General features: G+C 43.5%; 1 protein-coding gene across 1 annotated transcript; it reads left to right on the top strand.

Annotated features, from left to right (window-relative positions):
* Positions 1 to 20,621: 20,621 nt before the first annotated feature.
* LOC112178376 (zinc finger BED domain-containing protein RICESLEEPER 2-like) lies at positions 20,622 to 21,159 on the top strand. The gene is made up of 2 exons (XM_024316531.1): positions 20,622 to 20,823; positions 20,921 to 21,159. Exons 1-2 carry the CDS (start codon positions 20,622 to 20,624, stop codon positions 21,157 to 21,159), a joined length of 441 nt encoding a protein of 146 aa, XP_024172299.1.
* The last annotated feature ends 1,339 nt before the right edge of the window (positions 21,160 to 22,498 follow it).

Here is a 22,498-nt window from a genome sequence, read left to right as displayed (position 1 = left end):
GCCTCCAGGGCAAGCTAACCCCCCTGTCTCGATTCATCTCCAGACTGACCGACAGGTGCGCCCCATTTTTCAAAGTCCTTAAAAACAACCCACAAGAAAGTCATCGATTGGAACCCAGAGTGCCAGGCGGCGTTCCAGGGCCTGAAGGAATACCTGGCAGCAGTTCCACTACTTTCCATTCCTGTGCAAGGCGAGACACTATACATATACCTAGCGGTATCGCAATCAGCGGTAAGCTGCGCCATCGTCCGGCGGGAGAACCAGGACTAACTCCCAGTATTCTATGCTGGCCGAGGCATGAACGGAGCGGAAACTAGGTACCCTCCCTTGGAACAACTCGCTCTCGCACTAATCGTTGCCGCCAGACGCCTCCGCCAATACTTCCAAGCCCACACAATCCATGTGCTAACCAATCAACCGCTGAGACAAGTAATGCAGAACCCTGAACATTAGGGGCGCCTCAACAAGTGGGCCATTGAGCTCAGCGAATTTGACATTGATTACAAACCAAGAACCGCCATGAAGGGCCAGGCGGTGGCAGACTTTATCGCTGAGCTCACCGAGCGTCAACCCGAATCCAAAGTCGGAACACAACCAGGAGTGGAGATGGTGGTATCTGAGGAACAATCTCCCCGGAAGTCAGACTGGAACCTACATGTGGACGGCTCCTCTTGTCCCAAGGCCAGCGGCGCCAGAATCATCTTAACAGGTCCTAGGGGGCTGAACGCGGAGTACGCGTTGAAATTCAACTTCAAAGCTTCTAACAACATGGCGGAATATGAAGCACTCATTGCCGGCCTACTCCTCGACATTGATTCAGGGGCCGACAGTGTCAACATCTTCAGCGACTCTCAGTTAGTTGTTAACCAGGTCACTGACAGCTTTCAGGCCAAGGACCAGCAGTTGGCAGCATACTTGGGGTACGTCAAGACACTGCTAAAAAAATTCATATTTTACACCATCACACAGATCCCCAAGGAAAAGAACACTAAGGCTGATTCACTGGCAAGACTAGCAACCGCCCAGCCACACCAGAGTCCAGCGGACACAAGGGTAGAGTGTCTGGACAGGCCAAGTATCACAAAAACCCTGGCGGAGATCTTCAACATTGAGGCCAATCCTAGCTGGATGGACGAAATTATTAAGTACAAGCGCAACAGGACATTCCCAGAGGACAAGATCAAAGCACAACAGCTCTAGCGGAGAGCAACCCGCTACAACATGCAGAGCGGCAAACTTTACCGCCAGGGATTCACTCACCCCAACCTCCGCTGTCTAACCCCAGAGGAGGGAAAGGTCGTGCTGGCAACGATACACGGCGGAGAATGTGGAAACCACTCGGGCGCCAGATCCTTGGCCAATCGCACAATGCGACAGGGCTACTTCTGGCCTACACTCGGTGACGACGCCCGGCAGATATCGAAATCTTGTCACAAATGCCAACAATATGCTGACCTTCCGCATGCCCCGGCGGAACCACTGTCGGTCATCATCGGTCCATGGATTCACTCCACATGGGGCCTGGACTTGATGGGAAAATTCCAAACCGCAAAGGGCCAGTCCAAATACATCATCGTTGCTATCGACACAACAGCAAATGGATAGAGGCGGAGCCCTTGACGGCAATAACTACCGCCAAAGTAATTCACTTCCTCTGGAAGAACATCTACTGTCGCAACGGTGTCCCGCATACAATCATCACAGACAACGGCACACAGTTCAATAACAAGGAACTCATCTCTTTCACCGCCAACCTGGGCACCAAGATGCGTTTTGCATCAGTCGCTCACCCCCAAACCAACGGCCAGGTCGAAGCGGCAAACAAGATAATCAAGGAGCTGTTACAGAAGAAGGTCGATAAGGCCAAGGGTTTGTGGGCGGAGAAACTCCCGGAAGTTCTGTGGGCCATTAGAACAACCCCAACTTCCGCCACTGGTGAAACCCCCTTTTGTATGATGTTCGGAACTGAGGCCGTCTTGCCTAATTAGGTAACTCAACCAACCGCTAGGGTCGAAGGCTACTGCCCCGAGACCAATAGTGACGGCGTCAACCTTGACAGGGATCTCCTAGAGGAAAAGCGAGACGCAGCCCATTTGCACAACCTCCAGAACAAGCAACGGGTATCGCGTTTCTACAACGCCAAGGTCAAAGCCCGCAACCTCCAACTGGGGGACTGGGTAATGAAGGAAGTCATACCACCACCAACAAAACTCCGCCCAACTTGGGAAGGTCCATACAAAATTGTAGAGGTCGTTAGCCCAGGCACCTTCTACTTAATGGACAAGGATGGCGTCACAACGACCCACCCTTGGAATACCGAACACCTTCGGTATTACTACAAATAGTCATGCCGCTACCCAAGAACATCTTGACTTAGCTAAATTTTTGTTCAATATTTAGCTAAGGGAAGCTACCCAACGGGTACGACCCCGCTTTTGTAAACGCTGTTCAGGCAGCTATCAATGAAACGAGGAATTATTCAAACCATTGTTACCAAGACTAGCACTAGGGGCAACTGGCAACGCCAGTTAGCGGACCACGTCAGCTACATAGTGCACTTGGACCAATTTTAATTCCTTTAATGTTTCATTCGTTGGCAAAAGCAAAACTGTCAAAAACTCTAGCGGTACACACATCATCACAAAAAAAAAAATAGGAGCCTAGGTTCCGAAATTTCATATATCCCAAAAGAGTCAATTACATCAAATATTTAAGCCTCAGCGGCTACAAAAATTTTTCTACTCCCATTTCAGGGGTTGGCGGGGTTGGCTCCGCTACCTTCAGCATCTCCACTTGCGGCCTGCGGTGGATGTGAACGACTTGTTTGGTCGGACCCTCAGGCTGAAGGACTGGGGGTCTCTATTGTACCATCCGCCCGGGTGTGGGCCGCCAAGAACCCAGCACAAGACACCTCAGACTGGGTGGGAGTCCGTTGAGAATCGCCCTCCGGAAGTCCGCCACTCTCCCCACTACTTGAGCAGGCACCTTCAACCTGACCAGGGGCGGTAGCAAGGGCAGTACTTGTTGTCGGCGGAGCTTCCTTCGCTGGCGGCACGACCGACATAGATGGCTTCGCCCAATCAATGGCGCCCTTCTGCTGCAGCATTTCTACATTAGCTAGGGCACCGGCCTTCGCCGCCTCGGTCAGCGCCTTCTTATATTCCGCCGACTGCTTGTATGACTCCACAGCGGCGGCCGCAGCGCGGCTCCCCTCAGCTCCCAGCCGAGCGACTTCACCCTCCAGCCGTTTAACCTCAGCCTGCCTAGCGGCAGACTCCCGCTGAAGGATCTCAACCTTCTTATCTTTGGCGGCCACCCGGTCTTGCAGCAGGGACATATCTTGCCCCAATTTGGCAAATTGTTCGTTCCGTTCCAGGTCTCGCTCAATGGCAACATCCAACTTGCCACGAGTGTCTGCTGCATCACAGTCGGCCTTTGTCAAGCGTCGCTCCACATCAGCCAACCTGTCCTGGGCCTCCCCTAAGTCCCTCTGCAGGCCCGCCACCTCCTCCCTGAGCTCTCGCTCAACCAGGGCCTGTTTCGACGCCGCCAGGAACATCTCATGCAGCCCAACGGAGATGTGCCTAAATGCCGTGCTGAAGGGCGATTGGTTAACGGCGGTCGACCGCACAATCCCCTCCAAACCGTCGAACCCCAGCCGCTCGCATAGGTGATAAAGGAACTCCCGCTCACCGTCATTTAGGAACTCGGCGTACTCGGCAAATGAGTCCAGGTCGCTCGTGCTCGCCGCTTTCGCCACGTCCGTAGGAGCCTCGGGCTGAGCCTGCCTTGCCTTCTTCTGCTGCTCGCGGGCCCCAGTAATCTCCACGGCATCCTTCTCTTGCCCGCCGAAGTCAAGTTGGCGGCGTTTTCGCTGAAGCACCCGCGTGCTTCCAGCGAGGGCAGGCCTCGAACCCCTCGTCGGCGGCTCCAGCCCCGCTATGGTGACACCCTCCGCTGGGCGCACTGTTTTCTTCGGCACCCCGCGCCAGGTGGCCGGCTCTCTCTCCTTCTGTGGCACAGCCTCGCTTACCGCGCCGGTCCCCGCCTGAACGGCAGGCAACCCGTCACCGCCATGATGGGAGTGGTGCGGCATTGTTAGCACCATGGGAACCTCGGAAGGGCTCAGCGCCAGCGTCTCTGGGTTCACCACCGTCTTCTGAGCCACCAGCCCGGAAGCGTACATGGTCTCCAAGAAATTGTCGATCTCAGCACGGTCCATGGCTTTCACAAAGGCGTCACGGCTCGCTTTGTTCCCCGGCGGAGTTTCTACAGAGCAACAAACCAGTCAGCATGGAACAATCTCTTTAAAGGTACGGTATGGCGGAGAGTGCTTACCAACGACACGAGTCAGTTGTTGATCGACCAACAGCTCCCAGCCTGTAAGGAGACGAAAATCCAGCAAGTTGCGATTCCGCCAGCAACCTCTGATACGTGCCACGCCACACTCTTCTTCGCGAGTCAGGTTATACCGCAACCCCGCTGCACAAAAAAGGTCATTATCAGTACAGAGTACCAAGGCTGTGAAAAAAAAAAAAAAAAAAAACCCCCGCTAGGCATGTTCGGCGGAGACCGACAAACAACCTCGGATAGGCTGAAACTCCGACTTAATCCTAAACGTCGGTTCCCCTCGTTGGACCCCGCTTGATATTCCCACCCCGCCGTGGCAACACAGAAGGTCCCCCGCCAATACGACATTGAATCCCTCAGATTCTCGATCAGCTTGGGCGCTCCTTGGCGACGACTGAGGTTTACTTGCCCTCTACAACCCTGGCGCTTCACATACACCAGTTCGTAGAAGTGTAATACCTCCGCCACGGTCGGTCCTTCGCAACCGGACAACCGCCACAACGAGTTCAGCGCCAGCATCAACCGCCACATGTTGGGGCAGACCTGCCCAAAGGCAAGGCCAAACTCGCACACCAAGATCTGAAGGTTGGGCACCAACGGGAATGTCACTCCCTGGCGGAATATCGCCTCGTGCACGGCGGCAAACCCCCTGGGAAGAATCGAGGCCTTCTCGTCCACCGTCGGCGGATGCAGCTTCACCACGCTTAGCAACCGGAACACCCACTTCAGCCGGTTGACAGCGGAAATAGTCATCCCCCCTCCCGCCTCGTCGATGGGGGTGCCATCCTGGAGGACCCACGCCGACTCAGCATCCTCTCCCGCTACATCTCCCCCGTCCGCAGACCCACTGGCGGCACTATTGCTTGCTAACCGCTTTTCACGCATATTGTGGGCAGCGGCGGCCTCCCCGGTCCTAGAACTCTCTAGACGCGAAGCACGACCCATAACTACTTCCCACGGTATGATTTGTAGTGGCTCGACCTCTAGCGGTTCTAGCAGTGAGGTTCCTGCAAGGGCAGACGGACGCAACGAGTCAATAAAAATTCTATCCGCCGCGCCGATTGACACTTCAGATCCAGAATCCTCACTGCTTGAAATGTCTATGACGTCGGCCATCCCAAAACCCTAAAACCCAAATCAGTTAGCTCACACAAGATCTAACCTATCCCTATATCAGTTAGTACCCAAGAACATCAAGAACAGTTACCCAGAAAATGCCAAAACAAGAACAAACACACTCAACCCAGATTTGGCCATCTACCAAATCACTAAGCCTAAACTCTCTGACAAACACTATAACCCATCCCCAAAGTCCACTGTACACCCTCAGAACACATCGAGGAAAAGCATATCAACAAGATAACCCAAAACCCAGAAACTAGCCGTGCCAAACAACCAATGAAACAGGGATAGAGAGTTCTAACCTTGGTGATGAAATCTCTGGTGAGATCGTGAGCACTTTATCCTCGAGGCAGGAGGTCGTCGTCCCTCCGGGTATGATAACTCCACCAGATCGCCGTGGTTTTTTCCTCTCAAATCTCAGAAGAACAGAGCTCGAAGACGAAGAATGCAGTTTGAAGCTTTAGCAGAGTGTCACATCTCGCTAACTTCCCCCCCTTTTATGTCAACATCAAACAGTCCTACGCCGTCCACTGAAAAACGACATCACATGCCAGCCGTACACGTGTCCCACGATTCCACTTACTTACAAAATCCATCATTACTTAGCATTAATGGCAGGGAGACAGCTAGGCGGAGGAGACAAGCCTCCGCACGCTAACCCTCTAGGGGTTCACCACGTGTCAACCACCATCAGACGAAGCGTCTAATGGAAGCCACCACTTTTGGGAAGAAAGCGCCTTCCAAGTGTCGAAGTCCCCGCTGAGCGAAACCCCGCCAGCGAAACTTCTCACTTGTCACCTTCCAAGTGTCGAAGTCTCCGATGAGCGAATCCCCGCTAGCAGAACTTCCACTCGTCAACTTGCAAGAATGGCAGCCTCTGCTACATGCGACACTGCCAACAGAGCTCCCTTTCCATCTTGCAAACCCCGTACTTTGCTGAGCGCGTCACCGCTCAATAAAATACCGACGGCCACGTCTACGCGAGGCTGGCTCCTGCTATAACAGGTGGGGGATATCCGCCAGCGGCGAATCCCGAGGCTACGCCTCACTCTGACGACGACCGCCACGCGGCGTTACTGTCAGATCGTCCCTACGGGACACGGGGACTTGTCAACAGTCTACGACGACCCTGATCAGGTACGTTGACCCCCGTCACTTGGGTACTAAGATTGGGCTCGCTACCCAACACCCTTTGCTCCGTGCAGCTCCCCCTCAACAAACAATTTGCCGACCATCCGGAGGTCCGTCTTGGCTAGGGAGTGGGGGACTCCCTGGAGGGCCTAGCAGGGGCCCACCCGAAAGGGTATAAAGCGTTCGCTCAGTAAATCCATGGTTGACAACGCACTGACGCTAATTATGCTTTTGCAAGTCTAAGCGGAGATAACGCTTCACACCGCCGATCAACTCCCCAACCAAGATTGCCCTCCTTGATTGGGGACTTGGGGGACTTGTACCTACATGTACGTTTACAAGCATAATTAGCTATAATGAGCCACGCTCATTGTACCGCCAGAGGTACCGACTCTCACCAAGGGAGTTACCTGCAGAGACACAGCCAGGCGGGCTACCGCCCGAGCCCGGGATCGCCCCCAGATCACAGCTGACGCGCCGCCACGCGCCGCGTCAAGGTAGCATCAGAAGCTCCAGACGCTGGGTATCGAAGCACATCAGTCCCACATCGAAAACAAGAAGAAGATCAACCTTCTCCTCACCTATAAAAGGTTCTCTCCTCTCTCCTCATTAATTACGCATTTACTACTCATTTATTGTTATGCTGCCCATATGCATTGACTGACTTAGGCATCGGAGAAGTGAAGACCGCCCAACGCGGTCTCCCTCTGACGCCCTGTCTCTCGTGTGACAGCTAGCGGAGGCCATCAAATCCTCAGAGTAGCGGTCCGCCCACCGAACCCGCGTTAAACGAAAGATCGGCTACCGCCGGACTTTGAGCATTAACAGAAGAAAAGAGAAGAGTTTTATTATTCTTCTTCTTCTTCCATTATTGTCAATGACAGATCCCAATGGGTGTACCCATTATACTCTTATCCGGGTTAATTAGACAGGTAAAGGAATCTCGATCAATTTCGTATTAGAAATCCTCTCTAGCTCTCTCTTTCTCTATCAATCTCACAACCGATCTAGTCTCATCAATCTCAGACCAGGGTCTCTTCTAAAAAAAAAATGGGACCTTGCTTAAGCCCAATACAGAACACAGCGGATGGGCTAACAGAGGAGGCGTCGTCCACCGTCGGACCATTTTCCGTTATGCTTTAATTGATAACTTCTTAACAATTATGCTTTCTTGATTTTAGATCTGGAAAGAGGAAGAAAGAAGAACAGACAGAGAGAGAGAGAGAGATTTTGTTTAGAGAAAAAAAAATTTTAATTAAGATATCAAAGGACGAAAGTGCCCTTCAAAAATTGCCAGCTGGCAGACGACGTAATAGTGCTAACGACAATATGTACCAATACTCGGTCAGGTTAAGAACCTCAGGTACCGTATTGATTTTTTTCAAAGTTTAGGTACCAAAAGTTATAGAGGCAAATGCGAGATACCGTACGGATCATTTTCCCTAAATACTGTCCCATTTTATCATTTAGAAAACAAACATAAACGAAGATTTGTAAGAGGACTTAGCAACATTAGTCGAGCAATTGCATGGGTGAGAATTGGATTCAAATTTGCTCACCACTTTTATTTTGTGGTGATATCACCACTCTATTAAAACTTGTCACGTCATATAAAATTAATTGAATACTTAAAATATAATTTTTTAATAAAATATCATGATTAACTATAATTGTGTTTTATAACACATGACAGTTTTGTATTGAGTGGCTGTATCACCACCAAAATATTTGTGGTGAGCAAATTTAAATCCGCGAAAATTATTCACTAAACTGCCTGGGTAGGTAGTCCCCACACGGGTCTAACCAATAGGTCAGGCAATTATTAAGCGCTACATTGCATGATTGCATGTGCTTGGTCTCCCAACTAGTCACCCAATTAGCTCATTGGTGCATCATGCATGTGCTCTTATATAAGAATTTAGTTTAAGTTCGTGAGGAATTATTTTGGATACCCTTGATACACCACATCCAAGGGCGCTAATTGGGTTGCGCCCATAGCCATAATGAAAGGCAATGACTAGTAATTATTATTATTTTTTTTTTTGGGAGCAATAAATAAATTTTTTTTGTCTTATTTATTGCTAGGTTATGAAATTAGCTCTCATGTTATGAACTAAATCCACCCTCTACTGTTTGTAAAAGCTTTGTGTTTTAGTTGTTGTACTTTTTCTGTCATAAAAAAAAAATTTCACCCTCTACCAAATTCATATCTCAAGATAAGTAATATGAATTCTTATAGCAAAATACTACGACAGTTTGTTGAATACAAGCTCAGAATTCAAAGTGAAAACTGTGAAAGTTAGTAGGCAAAGGTTTAGCCAAGAATGTCTTATGTCTTTAATTACCAAGAGTCGATCACCTCCTGCATTCAAAGTTCCTGGAACTTCCCAGTGGTAATAACAGAATTCATCTTATTTGCTTTGGAGTGGGAATCTTAATTGGTCATGGTTGCTATGCACAAGTCTGGTCCACAAAGTCTTCTTTTGTTTTTAGTCCTCGGACTATGCAAGTCGTCTCCTAATCTTTTGCGTCCTTATTTTCGAAACATCAAGTTGCTTGCTTTAATAAAGCAGAGAATTATTGTAACTAACTATATCCGTCACTATCTTTCTACCAAAAGGGTAGGAAATACATGGTACTAAGACTACCTGGCGGGCATTTTTGTCCCCCAACGAATTGCACTGCTTCCAGTGGCTTAAGCTTAAACGTGAAACACGCCAGAAGCTGGGGTCCTTTTATATTGTGGTACGTCAGATAAGCTACGCAATAAAACAATTAAAAAAAACGTCATACCTATAAAATTGTGTTAGAATTTGATCATTTACACGCCAGATGGCACCTTTTTTTTTTTTTTTTTTTTAACAAATTGTAACTCTTCTTTCCTTTTTTTTATGTGTATTTATGTGCTTAATAATAAAATAAGAGGTGAACCTAAGTTCGAACCCCGAAACTGTCACAGTGGCCAGGCACTGTGCTGCAATGCACAGTTGGAGCATTTCACATGCGCCGAAGGGGTTTATCTTGGGCCTAGGAAGCCTTTGGGTTCCCCTTGACAAAGTCAAAAAAAAAAAAAAAAAAAAAAAAGAGGTGTGGTTTGTTAAAAAAAAAAAAAGAGGATGAATTCACGTGCCAATTTCACCCCGTTGTTTTACAATATGAGACTAGAAAATAAACCAGTTATCGAGTTTCTCATCTAATCGGGGTGGATGTGTTACTAATTTTCTGTTTTTAACGACACCTCTTATAATCGTTAGTGTTTTTATTGTTTTACTCAATCATAAATGAAATTCATATATATAGTCACATTAAAAAACAGAGAGAAGAAGTGGAAAATAACATATGTGGATATACGCAGCATTGTCACCCTAGTCATTGAGTTGTAGGTTTTTTTTTTAACTCCTTTTTGTTTGACTTTGAATCACATGTACTAATTTTACATCATTCTCTATGGCTTTTGCTATTCATAATGGATAGTACTTGGCTGACCAGGTGTGGTTATCACCTTCTGACCAGGTTTTGGGTGTTTTTCTAAGTGTCTTACACGTGTCTTACCTAACCATTTTTCAACCATTTTTTTTTCTACCTTTATCTGTTGTTCATAATTATCAATCCAACACTGTAAAATCCTAAAGTATAGATCTAGCCTTCAACATGCCATATTTCACCTAACGACATCCTGTCTAAGCGGTTACTTTCAATTGCGGAATCACTGCTGTTCTAGGCTTTTTGGATCGTCAATCTCAGCTTGAAACTAGTAAACAGATAAATTGCAGAATTCAAAACTTAGACAAATATTTTCAGACTGCATATTGGGCTTCATATAGAACTTATTTATTTAAACATGATTACAGAAATTCAGAGCCTCATTCTCAGGTAAACAGCTAAAAAGCTGTTTAGCTATCCATAAGAATGATTACAGTTACTTACTTGGAACGAAAGCACACTTCACACTACGACAGGAAGGGAAGCACACTGCTATACTCTTTGAGAGAAGACTCTTATGTTCAACTTTTAAGAAGGAATTTTTGAATCTATATCTGATATCGAAATTTTTCCGAATGCCCTCTAAGAGAAGCTAAAGCTCCTTATATAGGGAGCGGAACTCAAAATATAATTGAAAACAACAAAATGTACAGGACGACTCCTTGATTTCCTGCTTTCCTGAGTGCTCCTGCTGGTGTAGGTCGGACGGGGAAAAGCAGATTCTTTTAGATGAAATGTTTTTCACCTGTCTTTTTGAAAAGCAAAAGCATCTTTTGGGAAAAGTCCAAAAGTACTTTCGGTATTTTCTACACCTGCTGCTTCACATGTTTTCGTCAGTTCTGAATTGTGACCAAGGACAAACGAGTTGTCTTCCTGGGCCATTCGAGCAGTTGTTGCGTTGTCTTCGACATCTGTATCAACATACATTTTGTAGTGGTTGTCTGTTTCAAGTCTTTCCACCCACTGTAAGCATGCTAGTGTCGAATCTATCTCCTTTCTGGTAAGGGATAGGAACAGGTCACTGCTGACTACGTCAGGATGATCGTAAGCAGTGATAATAGTTTTTTCTCCTGCTGCCAGGAAGGTATTGTTGACATCTTCAGAGATGATCTTTTTTATGTATTCCAGGGTCATGGCCTTCATCCAAGGGATGCTTGAGTTTGGCTGGCCATTGTATCCGACACAGGCAGGCTGCAGATATTTTCTTTGAATAATTCTCACATAATGATATGGAGAAATATACTCAACCTCGCCGTTTGTCTTCTGGATCCATTCTGGAGGAGTAGATCTGAACTTCAGACGAAGCATACAGTCATTTTTTCTAATGTTTTTGACTGTGTTGACAATGATTGGCGGCAAACCTTTCAGATCATCATTTGTTTTAGTCCACAGATTATGGACAAAACCATTTTCAACAAGCCAGAGCTTGTGTTCTTGAGGATGTTCACTCTGAACATTGACTAAGTATCTCCCAACATAAGGTCCTGCAATGATAAAGAGAGTTGGAGGAACTCGGTCTTCTGAATTATGACTTCCTATCAGACTATGGAATTCATGCCAGTCTGATTCATTGAGTGCCATGATCGGGACCCTAGCACTTTTTGGACTTTCAAGGAAGTGAATTTTTTCTTTTCTTACAGCACTCTGCTGTGTATGAATTTCTTCAATCTGTGGTCTGACATTCTCATAAAGTTCTTCAGCTAGTGCAAAGAGTGCCGGGAACATTAGACAACTGCTTATTTCCTGAAAAGCAAATAGGAGATTATCCAGAATTGCTTTCTGGTGGTAAGCTAGTCTCCTGCCAGTTCTGAACACAGGAGCATCAAAAGTTCTTAATTCATAATTAAAAACATTTATAACTCTAGTTGGAGTTGGCCTGCTTTTTGGCAAAGTAGCAGCTGTCAACGGTCTTGATGAGCCTTTACCGTCTGCCGTTTGAGACGGGCTAGCCAATCATTTACCCTGGGATTGATCAGTTGTGGCTAGTCCTTTTGGACTCAGCAGAAACCTTTTGAAGATTTTTTCTTTGGGATCCTCTTCAGGCTCATGTTCTTTCCCAGTTCTTCTGCTTCTGGGATTACGACCTTCGTCGTCATCTTTTTGGCTGAACATTGCCATTTCTCTGGTCAATGCGTCTGGAAGATAATTCTTGTTTCCTGCAATTAATTCAACAATATAATCGTATTGGTTAAGAAATAATTGCCAATTGGCTAATCTTCCTCTATCAGCAGCTTTGTCAAGTTTAAAATTTTTAAAATTCTTTACTCTAGCACAATCGGTGCGGACAGTAAAGGGTTTTCCAAGAAAAGCTGGAGAATTTAAAATTGTTTTCTTGACAGCCAAAATTTCCTTTTCCCCTGTGGGATAATTCAGTTCTGCAGGGCTGAACTTCCCGCTACAAAATTTGCAGATTTTTTCAATGTTAGTTCCAGGCGTTTTTGCCAGAACCACACCGGACCAATAATTATCACTCGCATCTGTTTGGAGGATAATTTGATCATTCTCTTCTGGTTGTTGTAGAGGATGAGGCTTTTGCAGAGATTTTTTATCTGCTTCACAATTTTTTCATCATCTTCTGTAAAGTTCCATTTTCTTTTGGAACTTGTCTTAGGAGATAACATTGCTGTTAACCCTGATATTTTGGGAATGAAATCTCTCCCATAATTTATGACACCAAGGAATCTCTCTAGACTCTTAGCATCGGGAATTCTATCTGGGAATTTCCAGATCTTCTCAAGGATGTGAGGTTGGAGTTTTATCACTCCATTCTTGATGTTTATTCCTAGGAAATCAACTTCATCGAGGATAAAGAAGATTTTCTTTTCACCTAGGATAATTCCATGCTGAACTATCAGCTTTACTACCTCATGGAGGTGCTTCATGTGTTCTTCTCTGTTTTTGGAGAAGACAAGAATGTCATCTATGTAGACGACGCATAACTCCGCAACATGCTTGAACATGTTGTCCATCTTTCTTTGGAAGATTGAGGGAGCTTGCTTTAGACCAAAAGGCATTACCAGCCATTCGTAATGACCTTGTGGTGTTCCAAATGCAGTAAGAGGCACACTTTCAGGATGCATCTTGACCTGCCAGAAACCCGACTTTGCATCGAATTTTGAAAAGATTTTAGCTCCTCTGAGCTGGTTGATCAGTACTCTTACTCGAGCAATTTGATAACCGTCCTTGACAGTCTTCTTGTTGACATCTCTATAGTCAATCACCATTCTAGCTTTTCCTCTTAGAGTTTCTGCATGATTTCTCACATAGAATGCTGGAGCATGATGAGGGCTAGTGGAAGGTTGAATTAATCTCTTGTTCAGGAGATCTTCAATATCTTTTCTGAATTCTTTCTGATCTTCCTCTTTGTAGTGAGGAATGGCTTTAACATGACAGATAGCATTCATATCATGTAGTCTTAATTCACAGACCACTGGGTCCTTTTCCCAAAACTTCTGAGGGTCTATATCGATGTTCTGCTCGAATAGTTTCTTGATTTTTTCAAGAGTGGGAATTTTCTGAGACTCAAGCTTATTCTGAAAGTGCTTGAGGTTATGCTCATGGATGAAACTGGCTTCTTCATTTTCACTAGTTTCTTCTTCTTCTTCAGAAGATTCTTCAACAAGTAATTCTACTTGTTGTTTGATCTGGAGTATAGGCTCGAATTTGGGTTTGTAGGGGGTAAGATCACCACTATTCTGTTGCGATCTCTGATACTGAGTAGTAAAACCAGGACCTACGACACTTTTTGTTTGTGTAAGTCGGTCTGCCCAGAACACCCGTTCGCCTTTTCGGAAGCCAATAGCTTCTTCATCCTGAATGAATCTCTGTTGGAGAATAAAATCATTTCCCACCAGGAAATCTGATCCTTGGCCTTCAGATTGCCAAATATTATGGATGATAAATGTTCCTCCACAAATGGTGATATGAACATTTTTTGCTACTTTATTCATGGTGAGATGGCTTCCATCAAATGTAACACCAGTAGCGGTTCTTTTCTTTTCTTTTTTCCAGAGTTCTTCTGGAATTGCAAATCTCTTTGCAACAGTAAATCCTGATCCATTATCTACAAAGGCATGTAGATGATATTTTTTATGATCAGGGAATTTTAGCCCAATCTCTATGTAGTTGCTGTATCTACTAGTAGAGACGACTTTCGATTGCTGAAGCTCATTTTCTTGAGCTTGTTCCTTTGGAGTGGATGGTTTACATTCTTCTGGAACAATTTCTGGTGTTTCAACCAGTTCTATGTCTTCATCGATTTTTTCTTCACCGATGATTTCTTCCTTTATTCCTGAGGAAGAAGGTTGTTCCATAATTTTTGGGAACAAGGCTTCTACCTTTTTCTCTTTTTGTTCAGAGAAATATTCTTCATATTCTTGTTCTACCAATTGGCTGACAAGGCCATTCTTGGTTTTCCTTCTTGCTTCAGCTATGAAGCATTCTTTGTGATAAGTCTTTTTGGACTCTTCACAAAACATAGGGAGACCATTCTTTTCGTGACATAGGCAGTAGTCACAAACGAATGTACCAGGGTTTACCTGATAAGAAGACATTAAAGATTCTGTCTTACTTTCTTCCCAATTTTTGATTCTTAGAACATTCATCTGTCTTGATTCGAAGTACTCTACTTCAGAATCTTACTCTGGTTCAGATGAATCTTCTCCTTCTTCAGACCAGGCAGAGTAAACTGACCTGTCGTCTTCTTCATCATCAGAATAGGCTATTTCGTAGCCTTTCATGTTTGTTGTTTCTACTATTTGCTCATATTCTTTAAAGAGAGCTTTAGTAGATCTTTTACCCTTTTCCGGGCATTCATTGGCATAGTGCCCTTCAGCTTTGCATAACCAACATCTGCAAGCTTTCTTGCTGGGTTGTTTATGCTGATGAGTATTCTTCTTTTTCTTGAAGAATTTCTTTTTTGGATCTTCATCCTGTTGTTTCTTGTAATTGGAACTTTTTTTGAATTTCCAATCCTTTTTCTGATTACTCTTTTGGAATTGTTTAGAGTAATATTTTTCTTTCTTTTTTCTGTAGGACTTGGATTCATGGCATCCCCAGTTTGTGGGCATATCCAATATTCCATAACAGAAATTTTCAACTCCTTTGAGTTGTTTCTTGGCCATCTTAGCTCTAAGATTGGCTTTGCATTGCTCTTTTAGTAATTGCCGGATTCTGTCGGCAATTCCTCCAACTGAAAATCTTTCAATTGGTTTTTCAGCTATGCTTTCTCTCACAGGTGTTCTCCATGGTTCAGGGAGTTTTCGGTGCAATAAGTTGACTAGATCATTATTTTCTAGTTCACCAATTGTACAATAATATTCTTGAAATTCATTCAAGTATTCTTCAAAATATCTCATGTCACAGATTTTGAGAGCATAGATATTTGATTTGGCCGTTTCTTTAGCCTTCTCACTTACATTTGAGAGATCTCCACAGAATTGATCGTACAGCGGTACTGCAAAATCATACGGAGATTTTGAATTTTTTATTTCTTCAAGCCAGTCTTTCCCTCTGGTAGTCTCTTTGAAAGAGAAATAATACTTCTTTGCTACTCCTGTGAGAGTAGTTTCATAGTACACATGAAGATCTGGTGCTTCAAATTTTCCAAGGGTTAGAGCAGAAGCCATCATCAGGCTATCAACCCATTGGTCAAGAGTTTTTCTCTTGTCTAGAGCTTTGTCTAGATTTAGCCAAATTCCGTGAGTGGAAATTGGTATTCTGGGTATATTGTCCTCTGGGACAAATCTTTGAGAATTTCTTTCTCCATTTCTGCCTGTAGGGGCTTTCTGAAAGGGAAGTTTTACTTTTCCTTTCTCTCTGGTGATGACTGTTTTGGAATTGGAGCTTTCTCCTTCTTCCATTTCAATATCCTGATATGGAAGGAGTTTTCTTTCTTTTCCTGGTTTGAATCTTTTCATTTCTTCGATTAGTCTTTCTAACCGTTCAGGACTTTCACAGCTTTCTGCTTCATCATATAGATCATAGAGCTTTTGTGCTCTAAGCATATTGACTGGTCTGTTCAGATCAGCTTCTAAATCTTCTTCAGATATTGGATCTTCAATAGCGGGTTTAGTGCCACTAATACTAGCTTCTCTAGTACTGAAGCTTCTTCTGAGAAGGTTTTTGTTTATCCTGATATTCTCAGGACATACATCACTTTTTCTGTGATTGTCAAAATTTAGACTGATTTCTCCAGTCTTTCTACTTTCATAAATTTTTGCTTTTGCACTTTCTGCTGGTAGCTTCGGACCAGATAACTTCCATTCAATAGGAAAAGTTACTTCATTGCAAGTAACCTTGTGAATCTGTTGTGAATGGTTCTTCTGACTGGTGAGGAATCCAATAGTAAGACCAGGGATGTTTGAGATCCTTGTCTTTGGCTCTGCTGTAGTACTCATCAGTTTATAGTGTATCTTGTATACTATTGCGAGTTCTTACATATCATTTTTCATAGATATGCCATCTGTCTTGACTCTCAGTCTTAGACAGTGAGCTGCATCTTTCAAGCTGGTTGAGAAGTTTGGGAAGCAGTTGAAATAAGCTACTTGATTGCACAAAGATGCTTCAAGTGTTCCCAAAAGACTAGCTTGAAAATCTGTTAGTCTATTGTCTTGTAAGACACATAGAACTGAACAGTTTATACCTTCTCGAGCAAGAAGTTTTATGCCTACTTGGACTGCTCCAATATGCATAAATTGATAATTTTTTGCTCTTGCTCTGGCGACTTCAGCAGGAGTGATCATCAAGAGATCGGTTTCTCCTGTTGTGGAAGGGGTTGTGAATTCCAGTAATTTGAAGTGATGGCTATCCATCAGGTCAAATGTTCCCCTTTTGTAGATTTGTTTGAAATCTAGCTTGGGAATTGAGGCGTTTTTTACCTCATGCTCGATTTCGTTGTATTCGAATTCTTCAGCATTTAGGAGTTGAACTCCTTTCCTTTTCCCGAAGATGCTCATCATTTTGACATCTCGAGTTTCCTTCAGATTTTCATACCGAATGCTAGTAGAACTAGCTGATGGATCCAGAAAAATCATATTTGGAACATGATTCTTGTCTGGTTTTTCTAATGGTTTGAATCCATTAGCTTTCTTTTTTACTGTAGGCACTTTCTTGTCCTTCAGTATATTTTTCATAGAATCCAGCATTTTTTGCTGTTCATTGATTTTTCTACTAACACTTGTTAGTTTTTCTTCTTCCGTTTTTGGAAGTTCCTTGATATAATCCAATTTGTTTTCCAATCTTTCCAATTGGTGGATTATAGCAGGTAATTTTTCTAGATGAGCTTGACATCTAGATAATTCTAGTAACAGCCTCTGATATTTCTCATCAGAGGAATTTAATAGAGAATTTAGCTTCTCTATTAGGAGGGGTTCTCCTTTGAGCTATTTTACAAGCTCTGATACCAGTGATTTGCGGATCTAACCAATGTTCAAATAATCAAGAGGTTTTTGTTCCTCTTCAAGCACATATAAAAGATTATCAATATTTTGCTCAATTCTATAGATGTTTGTTTGGATTCTATAGCTGGTTTCCCAATAATTGGGAGTGGTTCTGTTGAGATTATCTCTAAAGAGTTTCAATTTTCTCAACTTTTCTCTTTCTATTTTTAATTCTTTGCTTGTGTTTCTACAAATAGCAAGTAACTCTAGTCTGTCCACAATCGAAATTATGAATAGTAAATTCTAACTGCTTACCTTTGAGCATTGAGGATGAATTAACTGCAACATATTATAACAAACAAATTCAAATATGGGCCCACTATGTTTCCCTAATCGTAATTGTAAATGAAGTAAACCTGCAGTAGAATGATGAGGCAAAGGGAGAAATAAGAAAAGGGGCCAGACCAAAAGGTCGCTTAGGTGTAAGTTTATGAGTGGTTATGGGCAGCCCTTGCTGACCAGGGCTGGTCAGCGAAGTTTTTTCCATTCATAATATAGATGAGCAACGAAAAGCTTCTCCTCTTAACTATTACGTGCAAAATTCATCTCTATGGCTTTTGCTCTAATGTGCAATTTTGTTGGAATTCAATGAGTATTAGGTAAGACTTCTTAATAGTCAAGCCCCATATTCTACTCTAAAATCGATACGTACTTCTGAAAACCCAACCTATCTTGGTCAATATTAGTTGGGTGAGACTTTTATAAGTAACGAATAAGTTAATTAATGTAGTATTGGTGGAAAATACATCAAAGTTGATTTTGCTCTTCAAAATTATAGCGCAGATCTTGATTGGATACAACATATATACATAGGACTGTGCATAAACTGGTGAAAAATCAGTAACCGACCGAACCGAACCAGCTTTTCCGGTTCGGTAACCGAATTGTGAGCAAAACGACGTCATTTTGGAAGAGAACCGCACCAAACCGCTTCACTGCGGTGCGGTTCGGTTCATGGCTTCGAACCGCCCGCATTGAACCGAATTGGACCGAATTATTATTATATATATATAAATAATTATTTTTAATAATTTATATATATATATATATATATGATATATCAACTAACCCTAGCTTCGAGAGTATCTCGGCCGTTTCCTTCATTTTTTCCTCATCTCTCTCACAACTACCACTGCCGCCGGTGCCTCTCTTGCGTGTCTTAGCTTCTCTCATGGCTAGAACCCCATCGCCGGTAAGGATCGAGTTCCCTTCTCTTCTCAGTTCTCTCACTTCTCTGTCTCTCTCGATTTTTTTCTTTTTCCAGTTCTTGTGTTCAAAACCAGTTGATATTTTGATGAGACTATGAGAGTGTGATGACTGATGTGACTAGTTTGTGTGATAGTTCAACAATGAGTCAGTTCTCTCACTTCTCTGTCTCTCTCAATTTTTTTCTTTTTCCAATTCTTGTGTTCAAAACCAGTTGATACTTTGATGAGACTATGGGAGTAGTTTAAAGATGTGACTAGTTTGTGCATGTTCTCTGTTAGTCTGGTCTTGTGTTCTCTGTTCATGTTTTGAAATTATGTTTAAACTTTAAACTTTAAAGAAGACTGCGACTTTGATGCATTTCTTGTTTTGGATTTGCTGCAGAGTTGATTGAGTTTCATGGCTACTTGCAGATAATGGAAGGGATTTCCTCAACTCTGACATCTACACCAACTGGAACTGTAGACTCTAGCATCGGGACGACCCCCGCACCGAGTCTGAGTGCTGCAGTTGTTCAAAGTGATGCTCCAGTACCACCACGTCCACCGCTTCCCCCACAAAGTGAACAACAAGACGGAACAAGCAAGCGGAAGAATAGCTCAATTGTGTGGCAGCATTTCGAGAAATGCAAGAATCCAGATGGGAGTTTCATGAAGCCAGGGCGTTCAAAGTGCAAGTACTGCCCTCAAACCTATGCAAGCGACTCCAGAAGCAATGGCACAACAGCAATGAGGACACACGTGATGTTCCAGTGTAGGAAATCGCCAATTTATGCCCCGAATAAGAGGCAGAAGTACTTGACATTTGATTCGGCAGATTCTGGAGGTAAATTAATTGTTGTTGCTTATGATAAGACAACTTCTAAGCTAGCTTGTGCGAAAATGGTGGTTCGTGATGAATTGCCATTTTCTTTTGTTGAGAATGAAGGGTTTAGAGAATTCATGAAGGTGACTAAGCCTCAATTTAAGCCACCTTCTAGGAGAACAATAGCTAGAGACATTTGGAAGCTTTACGAGGCTGAGAGGGAGAGAATTAGGGGGTTTTTAGCTTCTAGTCAGCAAAGGGTTTCACTCACAACGGATACTTGGACAAGTATCCAAAACATTAACTACATGGTGTTGACTGCTAACTTCATAGACTCTAGTTGGAAGCTGCACAAGAGGATTTTAAACATTTGTGTGATTCCAAATCACAAAGGTAAAACAATAGGCAAGCTGGTTGAATCTTGTTTGATTAAGTGGGGGATCGATAAGGTTTTTAGCATTGTTGTAGATAATGCAAGTCCAAATCAGGTGACCCTAGATTACATGAAGGAGAAGATAGGAAATTGGAATAAGTTGGTGTTGGGAGGCAGCTTTCTGCATTTGAGATGCTGTTGCCACATTCTGAACCTCATTGTGAGGGATGGAATGGAGGAGCTAGACTCCTCCATTGATGGCATTCAGAATTGTGTCAAGTACATTAGATCATCACCTGCAAGATTAGAGAAGTTTAGGAAGTGTGCAGCTCAAGAAAAGGTTGAGCACAAGGGAGGAGTTGTACCTTTAGATGTTTGCAAACGATGGAATTCAACATACTTCATGTTAGATCTTGCATGCAAGAATAAGAAAGCTTTTATGAGGCTTGAGGATGAAGATCATCAATTTGAGAATTACTTTCAAGAGAGAGTGGGTGAAAGCAAGAGACAAGGGCCTCCTAGAGCTGCAGATTGGGAAAAGGCAACAAGGCTCGTCAAAATTTCTCAAGATCTTCTATGAAGCAACCTTGAAGTTTAGTGCCATTAAGCGTGTAACTGCTAATGAGCCTCTTCTTTGGATGTGCACAATTGTTGGTGAGCTTGATAAATGCATAGCTAGTGAGGATCCTCTTCTTGTTAGCATTGGCACCTCGATGAAAAAAAAGTTTGACAAGTATTGGCTGCAGCTTGAAGATCTTAACAAAATTCTGCTTATTGCTGTGGTTTTAGATCCAAGATACAAACTATTGCATCTTGAATTCTTCTTCCCAAAGCTGCAAGCAGACCAAGGATGTGTGGAAGTGATGATCGATGAAGTGAAGACAACCTTGAGCTTGCTGTTTGATTTTTATGCAGGTTACTCTTTATTTGTTTTTTCTGTTCTCACATTTTTGATTTTGATAGTTTACAAAATATAGATACACTAATTTCTCAACTTTTCCTTCAATTGCAGATGAAGATCCAGCTGCTGCAACAGCTTCAAGGAACGTGACAATGTCAAGGATCGAGTCTATGCATCAGCAAGTTGATGAGGATAGTCATGCAGCAAATCTGCATCAATTCAAGCTTTTGCGACAAGAGAAGGACGTTGTGGTGATCAAGAATGAGCTGGACAAGTATATATTGGAAGCTTCAGAAGACCCTTCAAACCCCAAGTTTGAAATTTTGGCTTGGTGGAAGGAGAATGCTTAAAGATATCCCATTCTGTCCCAAATCGCCAAAGATGTGTTTGCTATACCTGCTTCAACAGTGGCGTCCGAAGCTGCATTCAGCATTGGAAAAAGGGTGGTGGACCCTTTTAGAGCTTCCCTTACCCCTAAGATGGTTGAGGGATTAGTTTGCTTGAGTGATTGGCTAAGGGGAGCGGGATTTGATGTGTATAAGGAACCAACCAAAGATGAGCTGCAGATGTATGAGGAGTTGGAAAAGCTGGAAATTGGTAAGGGTTTCACCGTTTTAATTTTTTTTTTTTTGAACTTCCTGTTTTGTAAAATAGCTGTGTTTTGCATTGTTAATTCTGCGATCATTTATGAGGATATGAATCTGTAGTTTCTTTGGATTTGTAAGATAGCTTTCTGATTTGGATGGGTTTATTTGTTTTTCTATTTTGCACTTGTTGGGAATTTGATGGACAAATGGAGGGGAATCTACTGTTAGTGACACTGAGGAATGAAGTGAAGGAGCTGGATTGCTTGGAGGAAGCTTGAAGTCGGCACTCGGCAGCTCTGAGTTTGGCACATAATCTCAAAGGATTATGAGAGTGAGTATGAGTTGATAGAAAGATCTTCCATACACATTGATGATGTATTTGCATACACTGTTGCTCAAGAAATCATAGAGCACGATGATATCGAACCACGCTCTATTGCAGAATGTCAACAAAGAGCAGATTGGCCTAAATGGAAAGAAGCAATCTAGGTAGAACTAGATTCTCTGGCAAAGAGACAGGTATTAGGTCCGGTAGTGCTAACCCCACTAAGTGTAAAGCCTGTAGGACATAAATGGGTCTTTGTCAGAAAGCGTAATGAGAAGAATGAAGTCCTGAGGTACAAGGCTCACCTTGTGGCGCAAGGTTTCTCACAACGCCCTGGAATTGACTACGAGGAGACATACTCTCCCGTAATGGACGTTATAACGTTCCGGTACTTAGTTAGCTTGGTAGTTTCTGAAGGACTGGAAATGTAGCTCATGGATGTTGTTATTGCATATCTCTATGGGGATCTTGATTCAGAGATATATATGAAAGTGCCTGATGGCCTAACATTACCCAAGTCAAGTGACTCTAAACCACGGAGTGCGTTTGCAATTAGGTTGAAAAGCTCACTTTACGGATTGAAACAATCCGAGCGGATGTGATATACCCGTCTAAGTGACTACTTGATTGGGAAGGGATATAAGAACGATGAATTGTGCCCCTTCGTATTCATAAAGAAAACAAGTTCCGGATTTGCAATTGTAGCTGTATATGTCGATGGTATGAACATAATAGGTACTCTTGATGAAATAAGAGAAACCGCGAGCTACTTGAAAT

The sequence above is a fragment of the Rosa chinensis genome, chromosome 7 (genome assembly GCF_002994745.2).
Source record: "Rosa chinensis cultivar Old Blush chromosome 7, RchiOBHm-V2, whole genome shotgun sequence".
Classification (NCBI taxonomy): domain Eukaryota; kingdom Viridiplantae; phylum Streptophyta; class Magnoliopsida; order Rosales; family Rosaceae; genus Rosa; species Rosa chinensis.
This window is presented reverse-complemented; position numbering and strand designations above follow the sequence as displayed.

Coding starts and splice junctions, on each gene's coding strand:
- LOC112178376 (XM_024316531.1), top strand. CDS start 20,622: ATGAAAAAAAAGTTTGACAAGTATTGGCTGCAGCTTGAAGATCTTAAC. Junction 20,824..20,920: donor GCTGTTTGATTTTTATGCAG/GTTACTCTTTAT, acceptor CTTCAATTGCAG/ATGAAGATCCAGCTGCTGCA.